This window comes from Sinocyclocheilus anshuiensis, unplaced genomic scaffold (genome assembly GCF_001515605.1).
Source record: "Sinocyclocheilus anshuiensis isolate Anshui unplaced genomic scaffold, SAMN03320099.WGS_v1.1 scaffold1365, whole genome shotgun sequence".
NCBI classification, from domain to species: domain Eukaryota; kingdom Metazoa; phylum Chordata; class Actinopteri; order Cypriniformes; family Cyprinidae; genus Sinocyclocheilus; species Sinocyclocheilus anshuiensis.
Window position 1 is genome coordinate 1,147,553 of NW_015551032.1, and position 15,348 is coordinate 1,162,900.

At 39.2% G+C, this 15,348-nt stretch overlaps 1 protein-coding gene across 1 annotated transcript in view; it reads right to left on the bottom strand.

Moving 5' to 3' along the window:
• Positions 1 to 15,348, bottom strand: part of LOC107661223 (anthrax toxin receptor 2-like) — a 62,361-nt gene that overhangs the window by 19,541 nt on the left and 27,472 nt on the right. Inside the window, exons 15-16 of the mRNA XM_016450722.1 lie at positions 8,746 to 8,913; positions 8,482 to 8,562 (exon numbers count right to left, since the gene is read on the bottom strand). Coding sequence (XP_016306208.1) covers positions 8,482 to 8,562; positions 8,746 to 8,913 — 249 coding nt within the window. The remainder of the gene's footprint in view (positions 1 to 8,481; positions 8,563 to 8,745; positions 8,914 to 15,348) is intronic.

Here is a 15,348-nt window from a genome sequence, read left to right on the forward strand (position 1 = left end):
CACAGACAGTCCCTCTTGAGTCCTTGCCTTTAGTTAGATCTTCACATAGTCAAGTCATCAGTGGTCATTGATGTCATTCTCATTCTCAAGTCATTCTCACTTCCATCACTATCCTGGTGACAACAGTTTATGTTTTAATAAGTGCTACTGTCTCTACAAAAAAATTTAAAATAAGTAAATAAAAAAGACAGCTGGTGAATTACTACATTGTACAGATTATTTAATATATTTTGAAATGTAATCAGATAAAATGCATGGAATGAAGCGAGCAGCATACTGAGATATACTGTGTAAAAGATTCGTGTTGGACAGCTAGACAGAATGGATGGGTAAAACATGTGAGACTTCTTGGGGTAGGAAATTTATGCGGCTGCCACTTCGGAAGGGTTTGGGCCATCTGATGGGTTAAAACTATTAAGACCACAAGAGCAGTTCTGCATCTGTGCACACAAAAATCGGGATTCAGAACTACTTAAATGCATTTGTTCTGAGACCCTCAGAGATACATATCCAGATGATTGTGATCAAAACAAAGGAAAGTAAACAATGCCATTTCCCACAGATCTGATCTCTTTATGTTGAAATCTCTCTGCTGATGACAAACTCAGAGTCCTTTGTTTCTACTTGATTTGATGATATATGATATGATGCACGGGACAGTGACCTATAACTCATTAAGGTTGACATCATCATTAAACTTACTGGGTTCGATTATAAACTGTTATGATGATCTATTATGATGATGAATGTCATATGGATTGTGATTCACATCTCTTTAATTTTGATAAAGCGTGAGATCGGCGTGCAGAAGTTTTGGTGTGACATTAGGAAACAGAAGCAGGACTTTTGGATTTTGTTTTTTGAGGGCACTAGCTTTCCTCCTCTGAGAGAATGTTTGGCTGACAGGATGGAACAAATACATAAATGAATAAACCAATTTTTTCAACAGCTGCACGATAATTGTCACATCTGTGTCCTTTCTTCCAATCAATTATGAACCACAAGTTGTAATTTATTTATGGCCAATTCAGGCTCTAGTGATCAAATGTTAAAGACACTCCAAACGCAAAGTGATATAGGGATGCCAAACTTGCCATCTTAAAAAATACATCTGCTCAAAATTACATGCTGCATTGCATCAGACCTGTAAGAAAGTGACTTTCTGCTCAAATCGAGGGACCACGAGTCTGAACTATAATATGATGTGATATGAGATCTAGGGGGAGATCCTGGGGTGCCGTTTCACAGCATCTAGCCAAACACTGAGTTTCAGTAGTGACAAAAATCAAGCCACACTGTTAAAGTCCTGCTTTTTAACACTGTTAAAGTCATGCATTTTATGAGCACAATTAATTCGTGTCTAATAAAGATTAGAACTGCATTTAATATTGCTTGGGCCATCGGTTTAAAATAAAGAGGCCTCCCGAATTTGCATATTAAAACGAATTAGCATAATCAACCCGCTGAAATCCCATGCATGGCATTCGAGTGCTGAAAAAGCACAGCTACAAACTGAAAAAATTATCCATTGTGTATTATAAGCTATAGTAGTTTCTCCCATTCAGCTTACTTTTCAAACGACTCAAAACTCGGGATTACTACTGTGTATACCTACAAAGTCAAATGATTTTTAATCATTTAATTTCTATATTTTATTTGTTTAATGAAATGTATTCATTTAATTTAAATGTAAGTATTTTACAAGTGTCTGCCATTCATTTTAATTACTAGATTTATTGAATTATAAAAATGTATTCAATTTAAATGCTACCATTCTTGATTCTTCTTTTTTTTTTTTACTCTATTTTAATATGACCATTGTTGCAAAATGTGCATATTTAAATATCTTAAAAACAAACCACTAAAAGAGATCTAGGCAAATTGCCTTTTAAACAGTCGTGCACTGTGTTCATCACTTTAAATATTCAAATTGATCAGACAAGGAAAGGAGGGAATTACAATACATTACCGATTCCCTGTATGATCTCCATAGGTCTGTCACACTTAAGGAGAAAAATCAATGCGACAAAGCAGCCCAGGGAATGTCTGACACTAACAGTAATGCTGTTTAATTAAAGCCAAGATTCCAGCTCTCATTGCAACGGGGCTTTGATTTTAATAGACGACGAAGAAATGGCCCGCACGTTGACGTGAGCACATTTGTAGCCAGTCTGGCCAAAGGAAAGAGAACACACACACACACACACACACACACATGCACGCACAAAGACAAACGCATCAGGACATCAACTCGGATTGAATCAGGGAGTTAAGGGGAAGTATGCAGAAGCTTGCGCCTGTGTTAAACAGTCTGGGGCAGGTACCAGCCTACCCGGCTAATCAGCAGAATTTGCTCCGATACAGGAGGAAAAGCATTTCTGAGCACATGCCTCTGTCACATACATCACTAAGATAAAAACCTCTGTAGGCTAAAACACTTGACCTCAATAAGGAAAATAAAATATGCAATGCAAACAAAGAGGAGAAAAAATATGATTGTTAATGGATTGCATTTGGTTATACTCAGATCAAGCCTTCAATCAAGACAGAAAGTTTTAAGTCAAATAAAGCTATGCTGAAAGCTTATATAAGGAATTCGAAGAGAAATCATAAGAATGACACAAAATCATTTAAATGTTTAAACATTTTTTTAAAACCTTTTTTTAAAAAAAGGTTATCATCACAAAAAATAAATAAAATGTTAAATTTAAACCATGTTTTTAAATATATATTTAATCCCAATATATTTTTTCATAAACAAAAATTGTAAAAGTTTTAAACTTTTTTGAAAGTAAATTGAAATTTATTTGTACTGCTGAGGATTATACAGTACAATGGCATTAATGGCAGTTTAATAGTGCTTAATGTACTGGAGACAATGGCTAAAGCCCCATCAAATAAGAAAAACGCTATTTATCTCACATTGAGTTAGTTCCTCTCCAATCCCATCTAATGTGTACACTACTAATGTGTAACCCCCCACCACCAGTGCCACCCTCCAAACCAGCTCACTGGGGTCCCCAACCTAATCCTGTTACCAGGAGGTCTGGCTGTTTGAGGAGGCTCATAGATTAACACGGCAGACATTGTCGAATTTACAACCAGCCACATGGACATCTGCCCTACTTTCTGCATTTCACATATCCCCCCCAAAAAAGACGGAGAGAGACCTGGTTCAAAGAGCAAGGGGCCATTTCATGAAATCGGTAAGCCAGTCATTGTTAAAGCTGTCAATTCTCCTCTGGGGCCGGTGCACTTTAACTAAACTGTCAGCTTTCTACTTAATGCTTGTTACGGGTAACAGGCCAGTCTGCTGATAGCACTAATGAGGACCAGGAAAAAAAAGACACAAGCATGTTTTAAGGATGCACACCGATTGTCATAACAAACACAATGGTGCCGTAATGGCTACAAAAATCAGCTACTCACGGAAATTATGAAGATGTGAAGATTTACAGCAGATGGTGAAAGACTCATTCTTCTATAAATATGTTAATGTTTTGTTACGCGGTCAGCTCTCCGCTTCCATAAACAAGTGCTTTCCTCTGCTTTATTATTTGTGACGCTCTGATTTAATTCCAATTACCCCATTAATTAGAAATCTTGTGCCCTCTGATCTAGGGTATGTTTCAACTTAATAACATTTGCCAGGTTTTATTTGTACACAGAGACCAATGCTTGCTTGTATTTGTTTACAGAACAGAAAGTGGGTTTTTTTCCTAGAGGCAAAAAATCTGTATTTGCGCTGTATTTGTCACATAACATCTTGTGATAACACAATCAGAGAAAGATTAAATCATTAAATACAATTAAGCACTCTTATCTCCTGTCATTTTTCTTGAGATGCGAGTCCACAATTTGTGTTCTTGTTCAATCAGCACATTGATTATATGAAATCTGCATTTCAATGGGATACATCACAAAATAATTTTTTGGGCGAACAAGCCATTTAAATGTAACCAAAAAACAATTTTGTTTAAAGTGTTTAATTTATGCACACAACATCACTAAATGGAACTGCACAAGTAATAACTGTTAAATTAGATTATACAGATTGTCCTGCCCCAAAATCACATCACTGCAAAAATATACAAATTAAAATAAAAATCGACGAAACTGATTTTTATTTTATTTATTTGCAGCAACTTGTATTTTCAATATTTTCCAGTAAAAATATATAGACATCCATTAAGCAAGACAATTTTTAGATGATTATTATTATTTGTTATTTTAAAATTATTATTTTTAAAATTTATTTTCTTCTCACATTCTTGTCTTTGTTTTAAGTATAAACTTCACTAAATATAGGTAAATTTATACTTAAAACAAGAAAACTACAATTTGAAAATTAGGCAATAAAAATAAACTTAATTTAAGATATACTGTCTGAAAATAAGTCTTAATATCTTAATATCAGATATTAGCATCAAAGTCTTATTCGATTATATTTGATTTGCTTATTAAAAACATAATCTCATTTAAAGAATATTTAGATATTTCACATTAAAAAAAAGTCTCATTAACAAAATGATTTTTTTGCAGAAATGTTTTGTTCACCAAAGAGTTAAAGTATTTACACATTTTAGGGAAATCAGCCTAAAAATGGCTTCATACTTGTCTCTGGAATAAGAAAAAGTATTTTAACATTGCACAAAAATCACACACAAGATCTCGAAAGGCAACACAGATATCACATATCTAAATGATGCTGCTTCTACCTAGTGCCAAGCAAACCACATTTCTGACGGCTGCTGTACTGCTGATCTGTTCAGTGCAGCTCAGTTCTGCTCATTAGGCAGTTGTCCCTCACTACAGCAGCCAGACCCACTTTATACTGGCCTTGCTAGTTCATTAGGACACTGTTCGCTCTCTTGGCTCCCGGGGTAAAACACAAACAGTTCGTGGTCTGCCGCTCCGCGCCCTAATCCAGTCATGAGACTGGGCTCTTAAACACTATTGCGGCTAAGCCCGGCCATGTGTGGCTCCGACCTGAGGGACCCGGTCCACCAGCCTAGAGCTTTAAATCTCTCTCCCGTTCTCACTCTCTCCTTCGTCCTCTACCCCGTTGCTATTTCTCCATGCCAGCGTTGCCTCCCTCTCTTCTTCTCTCCTGCCTCCTCTAATGGCATTCTTCAAGAGCTGGCCCTGTCGTGCCGCCCGCTCACAGTCTCTTAATTAAAATGCTCCCACTGCTCTGTTTATGTGACCGTTGACTGTTAAATTAAGATGCTGTCACACTGGGCCGCAACAGTACATTGTTATTTATTTATTTATTTATTTTTGCCAGGGCGAGTTCCGCTATGAGTGCTAGGCCTCGGGACTGCGAGCTGACATGTTTTCTTTGTCTAAGGTCGGAATTTACACCATTTAAAAATACACTCCACCTCATTACAGCACTGCCCTAAGGAGGCAAGCAGTCGGCATGGGCTAATAAGGTATGTGTTAGAGACTGATTTTAATAGGATTTAATGTATGCAGAGGCTATGCTAAAGTGACATTATACGTCTTGAACAATGCTTTCTGGGGGGGTGGGGGGCCATTGGTGCTAAATCTGCAAATATTGCATTTGCACCATGCTTGTATTACACATTGAGCCTTCCTTGGCTTCAAAACATCTGACAGTATTGACTTGGCCTGAGTAAGTGAGTGTGGGAGTTGAAACCAGAGAGAAAATGAGGATTGATTTACTCAAAAAAAAAAAAAAAAAGATACATCCTACTGAACGACGTCTTGAAAATATTGTAAAACCACCCTATCTATAATCACCCTCAGTTAAAGGCATTACTCCCATACCACCCACAGAAGTCTCCAATGAGGAAACAAAAGCCATAAAAAGAAATTCTGTCATCATTTACTTACCCTCATGCCATTCCAAACCTGTATGACTTTCTTTCTTTTGTGAAACACAACAGATGATATTTTAACTGTTTGTCTATATAATGAAAGTTAATGAGGTCCAAAACAACACTGGACCCCACTGACTTTCATTGTATGGAGACATTTTTTTTTAAATATCGTCTTTTGTGTTCCACAGAAGAATGTGAGTCATACAGGTTTGGAACGACATGAGAAAATGATGGCAGAATTTAAATTTTTGAATACAAACAAATGCTTCAAACTGTGCCGTACCTTGGGGGGGAAAATCCTAAATCATAGTCAAGGATGATCCACTTGTCTATACATCACTTCATATTTACCTATTTTATATATGCTAATGTTCAAAGGTTTGGGGTCAATAAGATTTAAAAAAAATATAAATGTATACTTTCATTAAGCAAGGATGCATTAAATTAATAAAAAGTGACATTTATAATGATACAAAAGATTTCTATTTCAAAATGCTAACGGATCTGAAGGATTAAGTGACACTAAAGACCGAAGTAATGGCTGCTGAAAATTCAGCTTTGCCATCACAGGAATGAATTACATTTTATAAAATATAGTTAAATAGAAAACAGCTAATTTATATTGTAATAATATTTCACAATATTACTGTATCTTTGATTAAATACATGCAGCCTTAGTGACAAGAGACTAAAAAAAAAAACATACTAACCCCAAACGTTTGAATTGTAGAGTAAATGATGACAGAATTGTCCTTTTTGGGTGAACTATCCCTTTAAGACCCACAGCAGCAGAAGGAACAAAATCCTTTTCTGCGGGTCCCGTCTTGAGTTTGCTTTTGTGTGGCGTCTCTCTGGGGTTAATGTATGTTAATGTATCATTTATAAAGGTGCTTATTAGTGTGTTTTGCAGACTGCTGCTTTGTAAAACAATACCGAGCCCTGCCAAGACTGTTAGTTAGAGGCGTGAGCGAGAGAGAGAGATAAACACAGAGGCGGGCGGGTGTGTGTTCAAAAGAGCCCCCGCCAGTAATAGGCCAGCCCTTGACGCGCTGCCACCTTCTCTACCTGCTGTCCCCCGCCGCTCTTTCCGGAAACTTGACGGCAGATGTTGCAGCGCTAAGCTGGCTCTGAAGTGCCTCTCTGGCTCCCCGGTCTCCCTAACAACACAGTCAAAACACATTAGATCTCTTTATTTGTGCCCCAGGCAAGTTCGGCAGTGCAGCTGTGTCCACCCTCCACTCTACCTTTGGTGTTGGAGCCCCTCAGGCGGTAAATGGGAGAGCAGAAAGTGTTCAGGCTGTCTTGAAAAAACTACATCTGCTGACAATCCAGCAGTCTGTCTGTGGGCGGAGTGGGGGGAGGGACCGGGAGGGGTCTCCAAGCTGAACAGATGTCCGTGACAACCTGCTTCCTTACACCTGTACGAGTCCTCGTAACCCCACGGATCCAGCGCTGAAAAATTCATGACCCCGGAGGGTTCCTGTCGGGCATCAAAGCCCCCCTTCTCTCTAGTCGTGCGTACGCGGCCCACCTTGGCTCAGGCGAGGGACTCCTCGGGCTTTGATTGCTCATGCCTGCACCCAGTGCACTTGATCAAGGGCTCGAAAGTCTGCACGATCAAGCTGTGGTCTGACTGAAGTGTGCCAGGGTCCCGCTTGGAGGCTCCAGACCCTCCTCTCAGATGTATTGAGAGTTTCAAAGGTTTAAACCGTTTGTTTGAAATAAAGTAAAACAGAACAAGTGGCTCAAGCATGACTGGGATATTTCAGCTAATGGGAGCACTAGCGCCACACATGTGGTGAGGGCTTCTTCAAGATGAAACAAACCCAAACAAATGCTTCAAACCGTGCCCTTCTTTAGAAAAAAAAAGTTAAATCGTAGTGTGCATATAGTCAGCACGACTTGTGAAGCCTGTTTACTTCAGGGCTATTTTTGTCTCACAAGAAGATAAAAAGACTAAATTTCACTTCATATTTAATATACTGTTCAAAATGTTGGGGTTAATTAATGTTTTTATTCAGCAAGGTCACATTACATTTATCAAAAGTGACAGTAAAAGCATTTAGTATGCTGCAAAAGATTTCTATTTCAATTAAATGCTGTTCTTTTGAGCTTTATATTCATCTAATAATCTTGAAAAAAATTCCACAAAAATATTAAGCAGCAAAACTGTTCTTTTTAACATTGACAATATTAATAAATGTTTTTAAAATATATTATAACACATTTTTTAATTGTAATATTTCACAATATTTTACTGCATGTTTGATCAAATAAATGTAGCTCTGACGAGCTTTAGAGACTTCTTACAAAAACAGACAATTTTACAGACCCCAAATTTTGGTAGTGTAATTTATAAAATGATAAAAACAAACATCATATTCTGTTGCTGAATTTAAGGCCCTTCAATGTTGCTTTTGCACATTCATAGGGCTTGTTTGTACACACATATTAGTGCATTACAGAGTTACAAAAGAGGAAGTGTCTACAATATGAACTCATGACAGTCACATCCTGTTGCGAGTTTTTGCAGCTAAGGTGGAATTGCTAAGCAATGGAATGCTCTAATTTGGTAGTATGTAAGGGTGATGAACATGTTTGCAATTTGCATTGGAGTAAACCATCTGTGGCTTACCTTATCTGCGGTAGTTGGGCGCATGAGTGAAACTCGGTCATATTGTCGCCGCAGAAGAGCCCACAGTGCCTGAAGTCGACCCTATGATGAAACAAATATATCAAGATGTGGCCTCAGCTTGGTTTGCTTTCTACTAATCTCAAGCAAAGGCATCAAACATCATAGAGTGGCATTTTCAAGTGGACTTAGACTGAAACTCAAAATGAGGAAAGGGAAGCAAAGGAAAGATGGTGATGGCCTCAACAGCAATAGGAAGTGACTCACCCTGATTGGAGTATACCACTTGGATTCAGATTGATGGTATGTGTGTGGGGATGTGGGTGGCTTTTTGATCATGGGTTCTTCTGTCTCCTCTTGTATTGACACCACTGCATTCTTGGCCTTCTCTAGCCGTGCACCCTCCTCTGTGGACCCTTTCTCTCCCCAACGGACCTACACAGACATTTTAACATTCAACAAAAGGTCATGTTATGTTATATTATATTTAGGGCTGCAACAAACGATTATTTTGATAATCAATTAATCTACCGATTATTATAACGATTAATCGACTACTCATCGATTATTTCGCTGATTAATCAGTAGGCGTTTTTTGATTATTCATCTTTTGCAATTAGTTAAAATATTGAGTTATACATATTCTAACAAATAAATTAATCACTTCAGCTTTTGAAAGTCATATTATTTAATTACAATTATACAATTAATTTATACAAATAAATATTTTGGCACACAAAATGAGATGGCAGAGAAACTCTTATTCACCATTTAATTAGCTATATAAAAAAGTAACTGAATGACACATCGTTCTGCCTAAAATCTCTTTCTGTAAGTCATATGGATAAGAAACAAAATAAAGGTTAAGTGATAAGACATTTTATTTTTGGATAAACAATTTTATTCACAACAATCTCTCTTAAAATACCTTTAGGGTTATGATAATCAAAACAGTCCTGAGCTAGATCAAGCTTTGATCTCTGCAAACCAAACTATCACTTTAATTAAATGTTTTTTCCCCCACTAATAAAAAGATTTTATCATTAGCTAGCTCCACACTGGAGAGCTGCTTTATAACAGAAAATCAAGTTGTTATTCTAACTGAAAGCAACACTGACTCTGGTTTTTCATGTTTAATACTGTAAAGCTGCTTGATTTAAGGCTATCTATTGCATAAAGTACTAAATAAATAAAAATGGAGTACTGAACTGCAGAGCTCGTGCAAACATCCACATCACTGTAATCAGATGCATTTTAAAATCTCACAAATTTTTGCTCACTCACTGTATTTTTGATTTTACAGTGGGGTCATTTTGTTACAGTAGCAGGAGACAGCTTGATTTCAAACTTTGAATTGAATAAAAAAAAATGACAAGTAAGCAGTCAGTAATAAAATAAGAACAAATAAAGAAATTACTAATGATAGCACAAATAAAAAATAACGATAGGCCTAAAAATGAAATAAATTGCTTTTTAGTTTTTCAGGTAGGTCTAACAGTAGTGCTATTAAGAGATTTATTTATTTTTGATTTTTTTACCAATTATCCAAATAATGTTTAGTCCTAGAAAGCTATTATTATCAGAACACGTGAGCATAACATAGTGGTTAGCACATCAATGAATGAGAGGGCAGCGTTACCACAGTTGCCCATATACCACACCATGTTACAGCACAGTAGGGCTATTGCAACAGAAACAATACTGTATGTAACCCTGGGTTAATTTATTATTAATATTAGCATTTATTTACATTTATTTATTTACTTATTTTTTTCCCTTGTGACAGAAGTGTTTCTATATTTTTTTTAATATAAAAAAGGTACTTGTTCAGACATTTCTGTGTCAAGAAGTTGTGTTTGATTTAACGTTATTGGTTGAAAAGTTACTTAATCCCGCCTAATGTCAAGTAGGGCAACTGTGATTGGCCACCAAGGATGTCAGTCGGGGGTGGGAGAGAGGAGTTGAAAAAAGAAGTGCGTAGGTGATGTTGTCGGTATGATAACAGAAAATGCGTCACTTTATTTTGTGATGAACATGGTCAGAACTGTATCGTTTAAGTGTTAACTAGCATATTATTCTATTGTGAAGTCAACATGATGCCACAAAGAACTCAAAAGAACTCAATATGCGACGCGATTCGGAAGAAATGCGGGGTTTATGCTGTATAGCCATTACAGTAAACGGGACTAACGTGAATCGCTGGTGAGAAACTTAAATCAAGTTTATCATTTAAATCAGCGACTGTAAGAGAGCTAGAGGTGATCAGAGTGATTGCCACAGACTGTTGTTGCATCGACTGTGAAGTACATTGAGGAAATCCAGATAGCGCTCCTAATCGCCGAGTGGTTAACGTTAGGGGTTCCTCTGGCATCGTGGGAGTGTCACGGAGTTTGCCGACCGATCACCGCCTCACGTGGACTGATCTGACGGGTGACGGGATCCTGGAACTCTTTCAAGTTCATTCAGGTGCATTTTGTTTGTTTTATTTGTGCTCTTCAAGAGTGAAGCGGCCATTTTAGGTTTCACTTGGCCTCAACGCACACCAGCACGTTTCAGGCCTGCTACGGGGTGTTTGTGTGTGTGTGTGTAAGTGAGTGAGTGTGGTGGGCCCACATTAAGCTGTTTTTCTATTTTTGAACCATATAGTGGTTTAATACTCTGACTCATTGAAAGTATGTCAGTAAAGGGTTACATTGGTATTTCTAACTAAATCTAAAGTTTGTTTACTTACTGTATTTATATTTTAAGTTTTCCAAAGGACACCGATATATTGGGTTACACTGATTGGTGACAAATTTATACTTCTGAAGGGAAAGAACTGAGGTTTAATTTGGAAGAGTGATTCAGTGAAAAACTCTTATTTTGATATTTGTGTAAAAGTTTAACCCTTGAAGTGGGTTGTTGTGGAAAGGGAAAGGAAAAAAGTCAAAGTAGGCACTGTATTTGAAGATAAAAGCTTATTTATAAGTTGAGAGAACAGATTTCGATTAATCTTTGATTCCTTTTGTCCATTTTCTTTTAAATAAATTCATTGTATATTTCTGCTACATAGCGTGTCATTTTAAAAAGAACTGATACGTAGATATATTTTTGGAAAGCAATTTACAGAGGTCAGTGTTGCACTTTGTAAGAAGTAGTATAAAAAAACAGGGTCGCATTTTGATTTGAAGTAAAATCACGTCGAGAGACACAATTAAACGAATCTGGGTTCTAGCAATTCCAAAGTGTAGATACACCTAGGACTGAAGGGGGCGCTACATGTACTATATAGATGTTTCCTGTCGGCTCGATTTTTTGAGTGGACTTTGCCGTTTCGATGAGCATGAATGGTAGAGCCCTGCATTTTTAGCCCGACGGGCCCTGACTTTTTTACGCCCCTCGGGTTTCCATTTTTCCATTTTACGGATTGTGATTATGATTATAATGAAAGAGTTTTTGTTTTTGATTTGTTTTATTTCGTTAAGTAGTAATTTAAAGCTTTCTAATTGTGAGTGCACACAGATAAAAGTAGACCCTTTACAGTTATGAATGATGTATTACTCTTACCTTTATGAGCAAAAATGACGGTGTATCCACTAAATAAAATGCAAGTGATCGCGCTGGCGCGTCCATGTCCTGCAAAGCACGCTTTAGCTTCCACTCTCCGCACAAACTATTGGATATAGCGCACATTTATCTAGGTTTAACTTTTAAACATTGTTATATGCTTGAAATGTTTTATATCTATAGATTTTATTTTAGGCAAGTCGTGATGATTTGAGAAGGCTAAATTGATCAAACATAGGCTCACTGTCTTGGTCATTATTTTAAAAAACAAAAACTTATATTTAACGAACAAAAAATGCTCCAAACGTTTTTCTAAATTAACTTAATAAAAAAACGAAACGAAATATAATAACTTTGCCATTACATACAAAACTGAACTATTTTAATAGCTGAAACAGTAGTATAAGCTGTTTTGGGAGAAGGGGAAAAAAGACGCGCTCGGGTCAGGCCAGTAATTCTGATAAGCTTGTCGAACACAGGCCTGGCTAGGGCCTGAGTGTCTCATTTGAGGCCCGTGCAGGGCTTTAATGAACGGTAAAGGAGTGGAGCGCTGTGCGGAGCGCACATGCATAGAGCAGGATAATACGCAGAGCGTCACACCACGTGAAAGTGAAACCTGAGCGGTGAACTAATTTTCGGCAGCCGGAATTTCGGTGCATCTCTAATTATTGGAGACATCAGAAATGGATATTACATAATGGATGCTTTTTTGAACATTGGAGCTTGGAGGAGGGACGGTCGAGCGTGTAACAAATATCCCTTTTAAAACCAGCTTTGAGATGGATACAGTGCTATGTAGCACATTTCAGCTGAACAAAGTCGAATGACAGAATGGAAGTCAGCAAGATGTATTCGTCTCATCACAGCGGTTCTCAATCCTTCAGCATCAACATGACCTAAGACAGCGGGACATCATGGAAGCTGAACTGGCAGGGCTCTGTCACGTCAAAACCATCAGTCAGGGGCTGTGCTACATTTAAGGGTATTTCTATCAGAAACTTTGAGTTGTGTTGAGCTTGACATCACAGACACAAAGGCTTTTAGACGGGCAAGAAGAGCAAGCGTTCTTTTGTGGATCAAAAGAAAACAATATGTTTTCTTTTCCAAGCTCAATTCATTCTGTCCGATATGCAAGATAAGGACAGATTCTTCCTCCTAGACGCCCCGCTTTCGCCCTCTGGCCTTTTCGGCGACGCAGTCAACACTGTCGTCAAGAGGTTTCAGGAGGCGAAAAAGCAAGCGGCGTCGTTTCAACGATTCCTCCCTCGTCGCCCCCAGGCCCATGGGGCTGCTGAGCGGGAGCAGCCCCAGCCGTCAAGCTCCTCATACCGCCAGTCACAAAAACAGAGCGTTGCAACCCGCACCCCTCCGCAAAAAGAACGGGGGTCGGGGTGACGCTCTCAGTCGGGGTCTTCTAGACCGAAGACGGATCTGCGATTATTGGAGACATCAGAAATGGATATTACATAATGGATGCTTTTTTGAACATTGGAGCTTGGAGGAGGGACGGTCGAGCGTGTAACAAATATCCCTTTTAAAACCAGCTTTGAGATGGATACAGTGCTATGTAGCACATTTCAGCTGAACAAAGTCGAATGACAGAATGGAAGTCAGCAAGATGTATTCGTCTCATCACAGCGGTTCTCAATCCTTCAGCATCAACATGACCTAAGACAGCGGGACATCATGGAAGCTGAACTGGCAGGGCTCTGTCACGTCAAAACCATCAGTCAGGGGCTGTGCTACATTTAAGGGTATTTCTATCAGAAACTTTGAGGTGTGTTGAGCTTGACATCACAGACACAAAGGCTTTTAGACGGGCAAGAACAGCAAGTGCTCTTGTGTGGATCACAAAAAAAAAGAACAATGTTTTCTTTTCCAAGCTCAATTCATTAATTCTCCACCTGATTATTAAAGTCTGGACCAAAATGATCAAGAATATCTGACCCTTAAGTCTACTACTAACATTTACATGTCATCTAAAGCAACTTACAATAAGAGTAATATCAGGAGAGATTAATCAAAAAGAGAAATCAACACAAGTAATACTAACATGAACAATATAACCTAAATGTATGCCAATGAGGCAATATCACGCAAGCTGGGTTGCTGTAGTACTGAATATAAGTTATTTTGCAGTTCTTTAGACATTAATATCAAGTAATTTGCATTTCAGACAAAATTTGACCTGCTAGGTTTTTGTTTCCCCTTCAGGAACTCGAGCTGCGTCGAGTCGCTTTGGGAACGCCCTTGCGTGACCGCGTTCTGAAGCACGTGTCAAATCAGTCCAATGGAGTAGCGAGACGTCCCGAGCGGGGTGACGTAAGCACCAGAAAGCATAAAGGCGCATCCGGCAGAGCGCAAACCAGCTTCTGCTCTTCAGTAGCGCTCTGTGTATGTGTCTGTCTATTTACTGTTGTCCGTCCGCACAAGCATATATATAAAACAATCATGAAAATGTCTATGGCGAGCGAACGGCATTACAAACGCTGTGTTCCTCCCTGCCCACGATATCTGGCGACGGGGGATACACACGATTTGTGTGTCGTTTGTTTGGGAGCGGAGCATGCACGGTCAGCTCTTGAGGGGGCTGATTGTCATGACTGCGAGCTGCTCTCGCTGCGCACGCTCCGCTCTCGCCTGGCCGTGTTTGATGAGAGCGGCCAGGCTCGCGATCCCGCGGGCAGCGGTCCCGCTGTTGCCGAGGCACAGCGCAGACTGTTGTCGTGGGGATCGCAAGTGGATTTAGCGGAGGGATCCGAGACGGGCTCGTCCTTTTCTCGGTCCTCACCCACTAGATCCACGGCTCTCTCTCAGGGTTCGGAAGCCCGCGCTGCGGTTTCTTCCCCCCGGAGAGAGAGCCAGGCACTTCATCTATCTATCATGCTGTAGCGAAATTAAATATTGAGTGGCCAGCCGAAAAACAGGACGCTCGTCCTAAAAGCAAATTAGACGAGCGTTTCCTGAGGGCGAGGTCACAGCCTTCACGACGGGGCCTTCCGTTTTTTCCCGATCTCCATGCCGAGGTGTCAAGATCGTGGGAAAAACCGTATTCTTCCCGTATCTATAGCCCCACAGTCTCTAATTATTCCAGTATGGTGGGGCTGAATGAGAAGGGATATGGGGCGATGCCAATGGTGGAGCAGACGCTCGCGAGCTATCTCTCCCCATCCTCAGCATCGTCCCTGAAGGCCCCGAAGCTTCCCACCAGACCTGTTAAGCTTACATCTAGTCTGGTTGGGAAAGCTTATACGGCGGTAGGTCAGGCTGGCGCATGTTTGCACACCATGGCGGTGTTACAAGCATACCAGGCTGACCTGCTCA